The 16,068-nt window shown below is 41.7% G+C and overlaps 1 protein-coding gene across 1 annotated transcript; it reads left to right on the forward strand.

The window, feature by feature from the left end:
* The first annotated feature begins 403 nt into the window (after positions 1–403).
* LOC114765196 (uncharacterized) lies at positions 404–16,046 on the forward strand. Its single transcript, XM_028955277.1, has 21 exons — positions 404–481; positions 717–856; positions 1,348–1,579; positions 2,029–2,173; positions 2,285–2,420; positions 3,751–3,859; positions 3,962–4,046; positions 4,764–4,860; positions 4,983–5,032; positions 5,336–5,390; positions 8,031–8,088; positions 12,570–12,699; positions 12,830–12,971; positions 13,097–13,214; positions 13,877–13,961; positions 14,180–14,264; positions 14,672–14,777; positions 14,856–14,934; positions 15,060–15,120; positions 15,453–15,561; positions 15,813–16,046. Exons 1-21 carry the CDS (start codon positions 457–459, stop codon positions 15,866–15,868), a joined length of 2,103 nt encoding a protein of 700 aa, XP_028811110.1. The 5' UTR covers positions 404–456; the 3' UTR covers positions 15,869–16,046.
* Positions 16,047–16,068: the final 22 nt, after the last annotated feature.

Below are 16,068 nucleotides of genomic sequence, written 5' to 3' on the forward strand. Positions count from 1 at the left end.
TGCACAGCCATTTTAAGATCACTCCAGAGATGTCCAATTTGATAGGGTGGTAGTAGCCTTGAGTGTAACACACTCCCCTATGAACCAGAAGACCCACTTATATCCACCATATATAAAATATACAGCATTGCTGCAACACAAGGCTTAAACCAATATAAATAAAAACATAATATCAAAAAATCAATTATTCAATTTCTAAGGAATTCAAATTAAACACAAATGAAATTGGAACTCACATGGCGCCACACATAAATATCAGTGTTTTAATAATGTTAATAATAAGTGTTTAAAATAATGCACGTTGACCTACTGAAGACGCTCAGGATAAGATGTTTCTGATGCTCGGCTGTTTACCGCATATCTGTGCAAACGAGTTAATCAGCAAATCAGGAGAATCGAAAGCGAAAGCGAGATGAATCGCAGCTCGAATCTTCTCTTTCGAGTTCAAACAGGGCGATGGCATCGAACTTCTCACCCGCAGGTACGTTTTCGGCCTAATTCAACATAAAGCAGGTAGTTCGTGGATTTAAAATTCTGTAAATACGTGCATAGTTTATTCCTAATTCCGAAAACCTAATATTTCTGCTAAATTTGTTTTTTTGAACCGTCGTTCAATCAGACGACTCGAAATGTATTTATTGAAGTAAACAAGAAGTGTCCATTATTATCATAATTATCATAATTATGATATCAAATTGATCCCGTAACTTGTGTAGATGATGGTTTTGATGAACTGGACCGATCGGGTGGCGCCGACAGCGAGTCTCCGGATTACACTTCCGAGTCCAGTTCGGTTTCGGATTCGGATTCGGACAGCGACTCCCCCGGTTCGATTCGGAACGAAGAAAACCGCAAGGTCGGTGTTTACCTGGGTTGACAAATGCAGGGCTATTTACCTAGAATTACTGATTTATTCTAAACTTCATTAAACCTTCAATTACACATCAAAATGGACACAATCGTTTACCCGAACCTTTCGACCAGCAGTGGTTGCCTAGCTGGTAAGGAAGCGGACCCGTAATCGGAAGGTTGCCGGTTCGAATCCAGAAGGCGCCACTGAGGCTGCCTACAACTCACCAAAGGTCTCTGGTTTAATACATAGACCACGTTTGTGGGCTGCACTTTACAATTAAGTATATTTCCCTTTTAATTTTGAAGCGTATAACAGTATGATGAAATGTTCATAAAAATATGGAACAATATTTATCCTGATGATCATTTGACAGCTGTGTGTGTCTTTTGTATTTTGCTGAAGATGAACTTTAATCATGGTCTCATCTACAAACCTGCACAACGATAAATGTCTCTTGTGTCTCTGCTCATTTTATTTTATTTTTTTTCTCATAGCCTTGTGTGTTCTACAACAAAGGTGGATGTAAAAAAGGAAAAAGTTGTCCCAACTTGCATGTCTGCAAATATTCCTGGGAAAGTAGTTGTCGCTATGGTGCCAAGTGTCGCCTAAAGCATGTCACAGACTCTGGTGATGAAGGCCATGGAGGTAGAAGTCGCGACGTAGAGAGAAGAAAAAAATCTAAGCAACGGGGTCGAAGGAGTTCCAGGAGAAGATCCTCGTCAAGTGGTAGGCGTGGATTAATATTCATGTGCAAACTATTTTACATTTAAATGCAAATGGAATCAGAGCAGAAGAGTGTATCTGACTTGAAGCATATTTATACCAAAGGAAATTGCTTAAGAGAAATAAATGCTACATATCTTGTGAACTTCCATAAACTATAGGACATGGTGCAGTGAGGTCCAATGAGACAAAATCTCTTGCTCAACAGCACCTTATCTTGTTTGGAGTATATTTTAAAAATGTCATAATTTTTGTAAGCATCAAATTGCACAAGAATGTAGCATACATCCCCTTTGCCATGTCTTTTTTGTTTAAAAATTATTAAGTATTGAGATCATGTGGTTTCTACATTATATAATGGAACAACGCATAACAATGGATTTTGTACCAGTGAGAAATGTTTATTATTGTGTGTATTACAGTGCGTGAGGATTTGTAATATACTGTTTCAGAGAGTGATAGTGATGATGGTCGGCCATACCGATGGCAGCTGGACTTTGGAAGTGGGTGGAGGAACATTGCAAATGACCATATCCTGGAGGCCCAGTATTCCCTGCCTGGTGTAAAAGGCATCAGGATTTATAACACAAGCCATGGGTGAGTAGATTTACTCTGTAGATTTAATATTAGACCACAGCAATGCCATGTAAAAATGTAAAGTGTCACTGACCTTTGGGCCTTTTTTTTACACACATACACATACTGCAGGGCAATCTACATTGATTTTCAACATATGCAGGTCCTGAAGAAAACCAACATCAAAGTGCGGCGTCGGGGTTCCAAGCACACACAATGGCTATGGCATTACATGAACAATCATGGCTGGCAGCAGTATGGAGAGAAGGTCTGTGTGCAATCCCAGAACCCCCATAGATGAAAAAATGGACATGGGAACAGAGACAGCATTTATTTACTGAACACAAACTAGGAAAGCTTTAAAACTATCTTTGACATTACATTTAATTTGTTATAATTATATTCCTGTAATCGATATTTATTATTGACTAGCATATTAACTATACTACACTGAGGATTTACTAATTATAACTAGACTACAATTAAACACACAACAATAATCTACTACTGGCCAGAGGGAGTACCACAAGTTTGAGAACCAAGGTCATAGAACACTGATGTATCAGCTTTAAGCTTTGGTAATGCTTTGGAGATTTCTGGATTTCTTCTTGAACATGACCTAAAACATCTGTTCAGTTGAGGTGAGGAAGTGTATTCAGCATTATACTGTGACTTAGCCTAATATGAAACTGTGTCAATTCTAGAACAACTTTTCCTCGCCCTGTTTCTTGTCTTATCACATTCCTTGCATTGGTTTAAAGAATTTCTGCTTTAGAAATTTTTATGGTTAGATTTTTTGAGGTCTTCACCTTAGTTCATGATATACCTCTACAAGTTGTTTTTGGAAATCATGCCCTGCACACCCAGAACACTGCACTCACCAGACTGTAAAGGATTCACATTCATTTAACAATGCTAGATAAGTAGGACTGCACAGTGGTGTGGCAGAAAAACAAGGTTGGGAGTACCGGCTCATACCTTGTGTCTGTGGAGTTCACATGCTCTCCACATTTTGGTGAGGGCTTCCACCAGATTCTCCAGCTCCCTCCTGCTATGTAAATTGGTGACTTTTAGTTGTCTTAGTTGTGACTTTTAGGTTTGCATGTGAGTCAATGTGTGTGTGTGTTTGTGTGTGTACACTGTGCCCCACCATGAATGAGTCCCTGACCTGTGCCCAGTGTCCGAGGATGGGCCCTGACAGCTGCAACCCTGAGTAGGACTAATAATCCTCAATAAAAAGATGACAAAGTATCATATTTAGCCTCAATTGCTAGATTAAGGTCACTGTATTTAATTAAAATCTTGAAAATTCATAAACCTTGACTGTATGTGACACTGGACAAACCTTTGCATTGTAGAGTTAGGATCTGTCCCTTTAATTTTGACTATGTTTGTTTATAACCCAACAAGTACAAGGCTCATAAGTATTAACAATCGTGTGGATATGTTGTTATTATTTATGCAGGAGGCATTGATTCCAAACCTAATATAAATTTAAGAGCAGAAATTGAAAGATGACATTAAATTCTGTGTCTGGTTATAGAATGAAATTTGAATGGCATGATGGGAAAGACATCTTGTTGTTTTTTTCTTTAAAGGAATCAAAACATGTGAACAGCTCAACACTAGAAACAGAGTATCAGAAAAACAGACTTGGCACCTACAAGTTCAGCATCGGGGCAAACAACTTTGTGATCCAGTTTAAAGGTCTGCTTGTCAATTCATTGCGAACTTTATCCATTGAATTTGTCCCTTTTCCAGGCACTTGTCCCTTTTTCTTGACATTTGCCATGTTGCATGTGTATTTAGACATGCGTCAGAAAAGTCTGTCTACAGGACACAAAAGAAAAGTCAGACGACGTCCAAAATATGTGGATGCTAAGAGTGGAGGAAGGTAATTGATAGTTTATTATGCTAAATCTTTTCAATGTTTTAGTGAAGATTAAGTGATTGTCATTGTAAAACACTGCAGCACAGCACACGGTGACACAACAAAATGTGTCCTCTGCTTTTAACCATCACCCTTGGTGAGCAGTGAGCAGCCATGACAGCCGGGGAGCAGTGTGTGGGGACGGTGCTTTGCTCAGTGGCACCTTGGCGGATCGGGATTCAAACCGGCAACCTTCTGATTACGGGGCCGCTTCATTAACCGCTAGGCCAATGTACACTTTTAAACCCCTCTTTGTGCTGTCTGCCCAGTTTCTGGAGACGCACTGTTGTAAAACTAATGCATGGTTTGGGATGGTTGGAGCCATGTTTAAATGAGGTGTGTCTGGGCACAATGTTGGCGCTTTGCTATTTTGACCAACAACAACCAAGTCTGCACATTTTACACACAGCTCATGTTGGACGTAAGCATCATAAGAAGATGAATTTAGTAGCGGAAGGGATGTGGATTTTCTGCCCCCAGAACAAAAAGGACATTTTTGTTGGTTTTACATTTTACTTGTATTAAAGTATAAAAACACCTAAATCACCTCATGATAGCAAGACACCAAAAGGAGTAACAAACCGAAACATTGGTGTATGACCAATGAAATTATTATCTTACCATGAGGTTGTGTGACATGAATTCTTAATAAACTGTATTAAAATATCTGTTTTTAAATAGTTTGAACAAGAGCATGAGTTGGCTGAACCTTTCCTCCAGAGCTCCTTTGTGGCAGTTTAAAGGATCTGGCTCCCAGTGGTATGACTTCAAACATAGGGTAAGCACAAAATGAAGCCCGCTAGGTCCAGTTGGTGGACCACTTCCATCAATTTGTTCCATTATTCTGTTCATTCCAATGCTTGAATTCATTTGAACTTATTTCTGTCTCTTTGTTGTCAGAGAGGAACTGACACAAACTGCTCTGTGACCAGTGCTGACATTGAAGCTCAGTAGAGCTTGGGATCCCATTTTCTTGGGAGAAAATGCGTTGAGTGTGGGTTGTTGTTTTAACGTCCATTCCATGATACAAGCCTGCACAACAGTGCATCAGCTCACCTTTGGACTTGCCTCCAGTCATTTATCGGAATGTACAACAGGGATAGTTCTGCGTGACACTGCCAAGAATGCTTGCTGATATGCATAACGAAATCTGTATTTTCAAGACATTTTAGGAAATGGAATTTAGGGAATGGAAAGTGATTATTAATAAAAAGGTTTGTTATTTGCAATCTGTGTTATTTGTTCTTTTCCAGTGAAATGCCTTTGCTAAAACAACTGGCTTTCCTAGTACTTTGTTCTCGTTTTAAGGTATTCAGCTCAGGAATGTTTATTAAATGTTATATATTGCATTTAGGCAATTTTTTGTTATTACATTATTACAGTGTACTTACAAAAGTGGTTCAAGTGGTTGTTCAAAAGTCTGCACATTATGAAAATGAGCAAAATATTGTTGCATGTCCCTTTTTTTCTGTACTGAATGCTGCGTCTAGGCTCATACCCACTGGGCCTACACACTCTGCCTGATACCCACAGGGCCTACACACTGGCCGATACCCATTGGGCCTAAACACTGGTCAATACTCACTGGGCCTAAACACTGGTTGATACCCATTGGGCCTACACACTGGCTGATACCCACTGGGCCTTAGCACTGGGCGATACCCACTGGGCCTAAATGCTGGTCGATACCCATTGGGCATAAACGCTGGTCGATACCCATTGGGTCTACACACTGCCTGATACCCACTGGGCCTAAACATTGCTTGATATCCACTGGGCTTACACACTGGCCGATACCCAATGGGCCTACACAATGGCCAATAGCCACTGGGCCTAAACACTAGATGATAGCCGATACCCACTGGGCCTACACACTGGCCAATACCCACTCGGCTTACACACTGGGTGAAACCCACTGGGTCTAAACAATGTCCAAAACCCACTGGACCTGCACAATATCCAATAGCTGATACCCACTGGGCCAACACATTTACATTTACGGCATTTGGCAGACGCCCTTATCCAGAGCAACTTACAACGTGCTTTCAAGTTACCATCGATGAAGAGATCAATTCCGGTTCACTAGGACCCCAACTATGAATACAATATTTTTATTCACTCTGTTATAGATTCTGTACAGAAGTTTGACAATAAGAAAGTTACAATTTAATCTAAATATTCTTTAAAGAGGAAGGTCTTGAGCTGTCGTTTGAAGGTGCTCAGTGACTGAGATGTTCTGACCTCGAGGGGAAGATCATTCCACCACCGAGGGGCCAAGACGGAGAGTCTAGATGAATGTTTTCCTTTTACCTTTAGCGATGGAGGGACCAGACGAGCAGTACTGGAGGCTCGGAGTATACGAGGTGCAGTGTGAGGTGTAATAAGGGCTGTGAGGTAGGATGGTGCTACTCCATGTTTGGCTTTGTAGGCCAGCATCAGTATTTTGAATCTGACGCATGCAGCTACTGGGAGCCAGTGGAGGGAACGTAGCAGATCAGTCGTGCTGTTGCATTTTGTATGAGTTGTAGAGGTCAGATGGTACATAGTGGTAGACCAACTAGAAGGGAGTTGCAGTAGTCAGGTCGTGAGGTTACTAAGGACTGAACCAGTAGTTGGGTGGACTGGGTTGACAGATAAGGGCGGATTCGTCTGATATTGTAGAGAAGGAATCTACATGAGCGTGAAAGGTTGCTGATGTGAGTCGAGAAGGAGATTTGGTTGTCTATTGTTACGCCAAGGTTGCGGGCTGTTGTAGAACAAGAGAGATGTGAGTTGTCCAGGTAAATAGCAAGATCCTGATGTGGTGAAGAATCTGCTGGAATGAATATTAGTTCCGTTTTGGTGGGATTGAGTTGGAGGTGATGGGCTGCCATCCAAGACGAGATGTCGTTTAGACATCTACACGTACACATGGAACCATCTTCTGGGCTGATGTCCATGAAGGAGAACCAACGTGCAGGAGGTTAAAGGAAATAAACTCTCCAGTGGTGGCAGTGTCACCATGTCACGCCAAGCAGCGAGCTTTATGACAAACAAACAAAAACAGGTCATGGTGTATTTTGCCCGGTAATCGGCCGGATGTCGTTTTTATCTGGATGCGCGATTTCACCAAAACGGCCAATACCCACTCGGCTTACACACTGCCCAATACCCACTGGGACCTCACAACAGAAATACTGTTTAACTGAACCTCAACTGGCTGGATGTAGAACTCGGACGCCCTAGCTCCAACATCCGAACTCTGGTCCAGTGTCAGGCCCGGCGACTTGTCACAAAAACACATACACACACACCTGCTTCTCAAGAACAATTTATACTGGTCAGCCACTGCATGTCCACTATGTCCCTCCCACAACTTCTCGTTTCAAAATTTCATTACAATACAAGTTAAATTTAAATGTACTTTTAATGTGTATAATTAAATATTTTGAGTTAATCTACAGTTGTACAACTTCAATTACAACGTAGTTGAGGGAAAGTAGAAAGTTACAGGGAACTACACTCCCATTCCGAGATTATTAAGCTTCGGTTAAGCAAATTGACGTTGCTTGATAAGCAAATTGCAATAATCCATATTTCCACTACACGTACACGTGGAACCATCTTCTGGGCTGATGTCCATGAAGAAGAACCAACGTGCAGGGGGTTAAAGGAAATAAACTCTCCAGTGGTGGCGGTGTCGCAGCGACCTTTATGACAAACAAACAAAAACAGGTCATGGTGTATTTTGCCGGATGTCGTTTTTATCTGGATGCGCGATTCATGGTTTCAGTCTTTTCAAGCGCAACTCTCGGTTTTCACCGAAACGAAAGTAAAAAGGCAGCACACAACACCCAGCTGATGTCGGCGAACCGCAGGGGGTTAAAACCAAAGAAACGAATTGAGAGACTCGTCGTGTGTGTGGGGCTGAAGGGCTCGGTGAAATCTTTCATTTCGCTTTAATGCAAGAAAAACAACATGGCTCGCCTTACCGAAAACAGCGGCGGCCTTTTTCAGTCTTCCTCAGGTAGGTTTTCCTCAGGTGGTTTTCTGGACCGTGGGCAGTACCAGGCTCCAGGCTGCTACCACCCTCCAAATAAAAATATAATATAATATATGACAGTGCTACAGCTTTTTTTAGACTTGGGGGGAACAGTTCGGGATTCGAACCGGCAACCTTCCGACTACGCTTTCTTAAACCCCACTTGCCACCTTAGTTCATGATATACCTCTACAAGTTGTTTTTGGAAATCATGCCCTGCACACCCAGAACACTGCACTCACCAGACTGTAAAGGATTCACATTCATTTAACAATGCTAGATAAGTAGGACTGCACAGTGGTGTGGCAGAAAAACAATGTGCCCTCAGAAATTCAAGGTTGGGAGTACCGGCTCATACCTTGTGTCTGTGGAGTTCACATGCTCTCCACATTTTGGTGAGGGCTTCCACCAGATTCTCCAGCTCCCTCCTGCTATGTAAATTGGTGACTTTTAGTTGTCTTAGTTGTGACTTTTAGGTTTGCATGTGAGTCAATGTGTGTGTGTGTGTTTGTGTGTGTACACTGTGCCCCACCTTGAGTGAGTCCCTGACCTGTGCCCAGTTTCCGAGGATGGGCTCTGACAGCTGCAACCCTGAGTAGGACTAATAATCCTCAATAAAAAGATGACAAAGTATCATATTTAGCCTCAATTGCTAGATTAAGGTCACTGTATTTAATTAAAATCTTGAAAATTCATAAACCTTGACTGTATGTGACACTGGATAAACCTTTGCATTGTAGAGTTAGGATCTGTCCCTTTAATTTTGACTATGTTTGTTTGTAACCCAACAAGTGCAAGGCTCATAAGTATTAACAATCGTGTGGATATGTTGTTATTATTTATGCAGGACGAAGGCATTGATTCCAAACCTAATATAAATTTAAGTTCAGAAATTGTAAGATAACATTAAATTCTGTGTCTGGTTATAGAATGAAATTTGAATGGCATGATGGGAAAGACATCTTGTTGTTTTTTTCTTTAAAGGAATCAAAACATGTGAACAGCTCAACACTAGAAACAGAGTATCAGAAAAACAGACTTGGCACCTACAAGTTCAGCATCGGGGCAAACAACTTTGTGATCCAGTTTAAAGGTCTGCTTGTCAATTCATTGCGAACTTTATCCATTGAATTTGTCCCTTTTCCAGGCACTTGTCCCTTTTTCTTGATATTTGCCATGTTGCATGTGTATTTAGACATGCGGCAGAAAAGTCTGTCTACAGGACACAAAAGAAAAGTCAGATACCCATTGGGTCTACACACTGCCTGATACCCACTGGGCCTAAACATTGCTTGATATCCACTGGGCTTACACACTGGCCGATACCCAATGGGCCTACACAATGGCCAAAACCCACTGGACCTGCACAATATCCAATAGCTGATACCCACTGGGCCAACACATTTACATTTACGGCATTTGGCAGACGCCCTTATCCAGAGCAACTTACAACGTACTTTCAAGTTACCATCGATGAAGAGATCAATTCCGGTTCACTAGGACCCCAACTATGAATACAATATTTTTATTCACTCTGTCATAGATTCTGTACAGAAGTTTGACAATAAGAAAGTTACAGTTTAATCTAAATATTCTTTAAAGAGGAAGGTCTTGAGCTGTCGTTTGAAGGTGCTCAGTGACTGAGATGTTCTGACCTCGAGGGGAAGTTCATTCCACCACCGAGGGGCCAAGACGGAGAGTCTAGATGAATGTTTTCCTTTTACCTTTAGCGATGGAGGGACCAGATGAGCAGTACTGGAGGCTCGGAGTATACGAGGTGCAGTGCGAGGTGTAATAAGGGCTGTGAGGTAGGATGGTGCTACTCCATGTTTGGCTTTGTAGGCCAGCATCAGTATTTTGAATCTGACGCATGCAGCTACTGGGAGCCAGTGGAGGGAACGTAGCAGATTAGTCGTGCTGTTGCATTTTGTATGAGTTGTAGAGGTCGGATGGTACATAGTGGTAGACCAACTAGAAGGGAGTTGCAGTAGTCAGGTCGTGAGATTACTAAGGACTGAACCAGTAGTTGGGTGGACTGGGTTGACAGATAAGGGCGGATTCGTCTGATATTGTAGAGAAGGAATCTACATGAGCGTGAAAGGTTGCTGATGTGAGTCGAGAAGGAGATTTGGTTGTCTATTGTTACGCCAAGGTTGCGGGCTGTTGTAGAACAAGAGAGATGTGAGTTGTCCAGGTAAATAGCAAGATCCTGATGTGGTGAAGAATCTGCTGGAATGAATATTAGTTCCGTTTTGGTGGGATTGAGTTGGAGGTGATGGGCTGCCATCCAAGACGAGATGTCGTTTAGACATCTACACGTACACATGGAACCATCTTCTGGGCTGATGTCCATGAAGGAGAACCAACGTGCAGGAGGTTAAAGGAAATAAACTCTCCAGTGGTGGCAGTGTCACCATGTCACGCCAAGCAGCGAGCTTTATGACAAACAAACAAAAACAGGTCATGGTGTATTTTGCCCGGTAATCGGCCGGATGTCGTTTTTATCTGGATGCGCGATTTCACTGAAACGGCCAATACCCACTCGGCTTACACACTGCCCAATACCCACTGGGACCTCACAACAGAAATACTGTTTAACTGAACCTCAACTGGCTGGATGTAGAACTCGGACGCCCTAGCTCCAACATCCGAACTCTGGTCCAGTGTCAGGCCCGGCGACTTGTCACAAAAACACATACACACACATCTGCTTCTCAAGAACAATTTATACTGGTCAGCCACTGCATGTCCACTATGTCCCTCCCACAACTTCTCGTTTCAAAATTTCATTACAATACAAGTTAAATTTAAATGTACTTTTAATGTGTATAATTAAATATTTTGAGTTAATCTACAGTTGTACAACTTCAATTACAACGTAGTTGAGGGAAAGTAGAAAGTTACAGGGAACTACACTCCCATTCCGAGATTATTAAGCTTCGGTTAAGCAAATTGACGTTGCTTGATAAGCAAATTGCAATAATCCATATTTCCACTACACGTACACGTGGAACCATCTTCTGGGCTGATGTCCATGAAGAAGAACCAACGTGCAGGGGGTTAAAGGAAATAAACTCTCCAGTGGTGGCGGTGTCACAGCGACCTTTATGACAAACAAACAAAAACAGGTCATGGTGTATTTTGCCGGATGTCGTTTTTATCTGGATGCGCGATTCATGGTTTCAGTCTTTTCAAGCGCAACTCTCGGTTTTCACCGAAACGAAAGTAAAAAGGCAGCACACAACACCCAGCTGATGTCGGCGAACCGCAGGGGGTTAAAACCAAAGAAACGAATTGAGAGACTCGTCGTGTGTGTGGGGCTGAAGGGCTCGGTGAAATCTTTCATTTCGCTTTAATGCAAGAAAAACAACATGGCTCGCCTTACCGAAAACAGCGGCAGCCTTTTTCAGTCTTCCTCAGGTAGGTTTTCCTCAGGTGGTTTTCTGGACCGTGGGCAGTACCAGGCTCCAGGCTGCTACCACCCTCCAAATAAAAATATAATATAATATATGACAGTGCTACAGCTTTTTTTAGACTTGGGGGGAGCAGTGTGTGGGGACGGTTCCTTGGTCAGTGGCACCTTGACAGTTCGGGATTCGAACCGGCAACCTTCCGACTACGCTTTCTTAAACCCCACTTGCCACCACTGTAACTGTAAGTAAGTGGGGTTTGAACCTGTGACTGTGGTTTTCTGGACCATAGGTAGTACCTTCCAGGCTGCTACCACCCTCCAAATAAAAATATAATTTAATATAATATAATATAACATATGACAGTGCTACAGCCTTTTTTCCAATTCATTCTTCTATTTGTATTATTTGCTAGATTAGTCTAGCACTTTTTAGTCATGGCAAGATCAAGAATCTGCAAACAATAACACTCTCCTACATGTGTACTCGGCAGCCACCTCCTGCCCACAACCTGCGTTGGTTTGGTGGTGGAGTCCAGGGAGTTCGAGATCTCCTGTGGGACTGTCCAGATCTCCTCCTCAGCATGTAGATCTGCAATCCTTCTCTGTTAGCGACTGGGCTGTCAATTTCACAAATGAGTAGACTACATCTAGAGATCATTGATGAATTGATTTAAGGTCTTTGGACTGAAGTATGGAAGGCCGTTAGTGCCATCATTTGTGTGCTTTTTTACGCGTTGTTTTATGGTAAAAACAGGCGTCCAGATGACAAAAAATGTTGCGTTTTTAACACCAGTTGCCACCATGCATTTTGGTAATGTCTTGGTATCACCACACATTTATGCATGTGTGTTTACTTCATATGTACGAGAATGCCTGCCCTGACCAGTCACTAAATGCAGCCGCACAGTAGAAGGCCATTAGTTTCCCCACCATTTGCCTATTGAACGGTGTTGTTGAACCCTGTGAAGGCAGGACTGCTGCTTTTTGGATTCAGGTCCTCTTCTTCATGCTGGTGGTTGTCCTGTTAGCCTAAATGCAGGCACATTTCTCTCAGCCTCTAGGCAGTTTTACGAGTGGCAGCTGTTTGATGGGTGCCAGTGGAAGCAGATCAGACATGACGATGTCATTGAAGCGCATTACTGCCAGCCGGGGGCCAAAGGGATAACAATTCACTCAACTCTGGGGTACGTGAGCAAAGCTGTGACTTTTGCCTTTGTAAGGGTGCAGCGAAGTGCAATCCTTTATTTTAGATAGACAGTCTGCTTGATAATTGGATAGACGTGATGGCTTGATATTCTTCTCTCTTTTTTGCAGATCAATTTACATTGATTTTGATAAGCTGGAGGCGCAAGGCAGAATTAGAGTACGAAGACAGACGTTCTTCTCTGAAGGCCAAGCACAGGAGATTGGATGGTATTTCAAGGACAGCAGTGTCTGGCAAGAATACGGCTTATGGGTATCAGATTTATGACATTTGCATAACATTTACAGTCATTTATTGTGATTGATGCTTATTATTTGTGCATTTTATTATTCCTATTCTCTCACTATGCCCCTACTTATTTTTTCCCCTTTTTGTAGACTGCTGGGAGAACATGTTCGGTCAACAGCAGTGACCTGGAAGAGAAATACAGACGGAATTCTCAGGCGACTTTCATGTTTACGGTGGGCAGAACCTCCTACAAAATGGACTTTGCAGGTATATTCATGGTGAACTGTTTCTTCTTTTAAGCATTAAATCTATTACACATTTTCAGTGCCATTAGTAAATATGAATGACCTCATCATGGCATAGTAATGTGTGTTGAGGAGCATGCTAGGGCTGAGTGATATTAAAAAAAAAAAATTATGTATATATACATATATCAACACACACACATACATACATCTTAACAATTGTTTTCTAATACTGCCATTTTAAGATCACTGTGATCGAGAAAATATGCCCAAAGCTTATCACTGAAATCCTCCCGAATTTTACCACAACCACTAATCGCCCAGCTCTAGTTCATGGTCATAATAACTTTTGTGAAAGTCAGAAAATTTGTATGAAAAATATGTTCCCATCTTAAATGAATTCAAAATTATTGTATGGTCTAATGAATGAGGGATATGTGTTGTTGGTTACACAATAGCATGGAGTGAATGTTGTTCTTAAAAGAATCATCCATCGGCTAGGGGTCACTATAACAGATCAGCCAGACCTGGTTGATGAAAACACAGCCACAACTAGAGATTAAATATAGATGTTGTTTTGGAATTCTTTTTTATGTTTAAAGACGATCTGTCTTGTGTACAAAGGTTCTGAATTCTGATTGGATAGCTACAAACATTAAAATATTTGCATAATTTGTGTCCCAGCTATGACCCAAACCAACATGACGACCAGAATAACAAAATCAGTACGGCGACGTCCAAAACTCAACTCAACCCTCTCAGAGAACAGGTGAGGGCAAAGAAGCACTTGAAAAAACACCATACAACTTGAACAGATGACCAGTTTCATGGTTGCATACATCAATGCAGCAACGTTCCTGTGCCGTGACTGCAGGTGAAGAGAGGGTATTGCTTGAGATGACAGTGACAGTAACAATACATTTGGCCTCCAGCATATTGAGTTACTGGTCTGGTCCTGATTTCTGATGTTGGTGCCTTGCCATTCAGCTCAGGTTACTCCTTGCCTCTCTCTGCTGGCTACCTCTGGGAATTTATGGCTGAAGAAGGACAATGGACGGAGTACCAAAAGCCGGTAAGAGAAGACGAACATTTGCATGTGTGTCTATAGAACAAACACTCTCAGTGTTAAGGAGTCTAAGTGTTAAGGAGTTTAAGTTTGGTCTTTTGCTGCTTCCTTGCACTCAGACAATATGAGAATAGTTTAAATGCAAAGTATACTCACAGCCACTCTTTGGTAAAGTTTTTAGTTTAAAAAGGGCAATTTTCACATTTGAAGTCTATGCATTGTCTTAATCAGTGTTAGGCTGTAGGTTGACTGTAATCCTGGAATATATTTTAGAATATTTTATGCAGTAAATTTGTTGCAGTAAAGTTATGGCAAATATCTGACAAAATATTGGGTAAATATCTTTCAAAGTGAACCTTAAAATGTGCAGTGGAATGAAAAAAAAAAAAGGTCCACGTCTCTTGTTTATACAGCACAGCTCCCTGGACAGCGATGACATTGAGCAACAGTACCAGCTAAACCCTCAAGGACAAATTTCCTTTAAGACGAGAAGCTTCTCATACACCCTCGACTTCAACAGTGTGGCACCTTCCTTTCTAATCAACAATACAGAACTGATGCAGTGTCCACTCGAATCACGTCATTTCTGTTGAACAGGGATGCTTCAGGCCAATGATCGACTCGGCACACAGAGAGCCGTGAGGAGGATTCAGAAGGGAAGTCAGCAGACAGCAAGGTACTGCATTTGTTCCTTTGCACGCAATCAGATGGTTTATTTTGCACAAGTAGTAATCAGAAGGAAATAAACTGCAATTTTGGATTTAACTGCATTGAATTTGTGGATTAATGTCCCTTTTGAAGTTCTTCTGGTGTACGATGGCAGTTCAAAGATATCGGAGGAGTATGGAAGGACTACGTCAAGGTGAGAAGAACCAAGGAGTACAAATGTTTCTAGGATAGAAAGTGAAAAGCAAATACAGTCCAAGATATTGGGATGAATCTGAAATCATTGGTTGCATTGTACAACATAATTCCTGGCCAGTCGTGTACCTCCGTGTATCAGCACCACCATTACAGTAGTGAATTCATGTATTCTGGGAGTGTGAACTAATTAGATGACAAGCCTTGGAAAACAGGAAAGGGAACACAAAATAATACAATGAAACAACTGGATAAAATTAAAATACCTAGTAAAGTACCAATTCATGTTCTTAACTCTTGAACATGACTAAGCATGAACCCTCTTGACTCTAGAACGTAGCATCTGTATCCAGTCAAGATATTGAAAATGAGTACCAAAAGAACCCACACGGGCGTATGCACTTTGGAACATCAAGTTACAACTACCTGCTCGACTTTTCAAGTAAGTAACATGATCACCGTCTGGGCCCATTAAGACCAAACCAACTATTTTTTATGAAAATTTATGAAAAACAAATGCAGGGGTATCTGTCCTTGTTCCTCCACACTTTATCCAGCGCAAGACTTACCAGAGCTACTATTAAAAGTTTGCCTGCCCCTGTCTCAGCTTGTCATTTAGCTGGGACAACACCCCAACGTCAGCTGGTATAGGGGAAGGCTCCTGATGTGATGAAAAATGTTTCATTTTTACAGATATGACTCAGACAAACCTCAACACTCAAACATCAAGGCAAGTACGTCGCATTTGACCTCAGGACACAATGTTGCTCCTGCCAAACCAGACAACCCCAAAACTGCTCGCTCCAGATTGCACATTTACTAGTTATGAATCCAGTTATTACTAAGCTCTCCATGTGAGTTTTCTAGGGAGTTGTTCCTTGTGTCCAGAGAGTGGTGTCCCTAGAGGTTGTTAGCCCATTGAGACATACTGCCTGTGATTTTTTGCTTT

The sequence above is a fragment of the Denticeps clupeoides genome, chromosome 15 (genome assembly GCF_900700375.1).
Source record: "Denticeps clupeoides chromosome 15, fDenClu1.1, whole genome shotgun sequence".
NCBI classification, from domain to species: domain Eukaryota; kingdom Metazoa; phylum Chordata; class Actinopteri; order Clupeiformes; family Denticipitidae; genus Denticeps; species Denticeps clupeoides.

Excerpts from the sequence above, each read along its gene's own strand:
- LOC114765196 (XM_028955277.1), top strand. The coding sequence starts at position 457 with ATGGCATCGAACTTCTCACCCGCAG. Across the intron at positions 2,421-3,750 it reads GGCAGCAGTATGGAGAGAAG|GAATCAAAACATGTGAACAG; the intron begins GTCTGTGTGCAA and ends TTTTCTTTAAAG. Across the intron at positions 14,935-15,059 it reads GGAAGTCAGCAGACAGCAAG|TTCTTCTGGTGTACGATGGC; the intron begins GTACTGCATTTG and ends TCCCTTTTGAAG.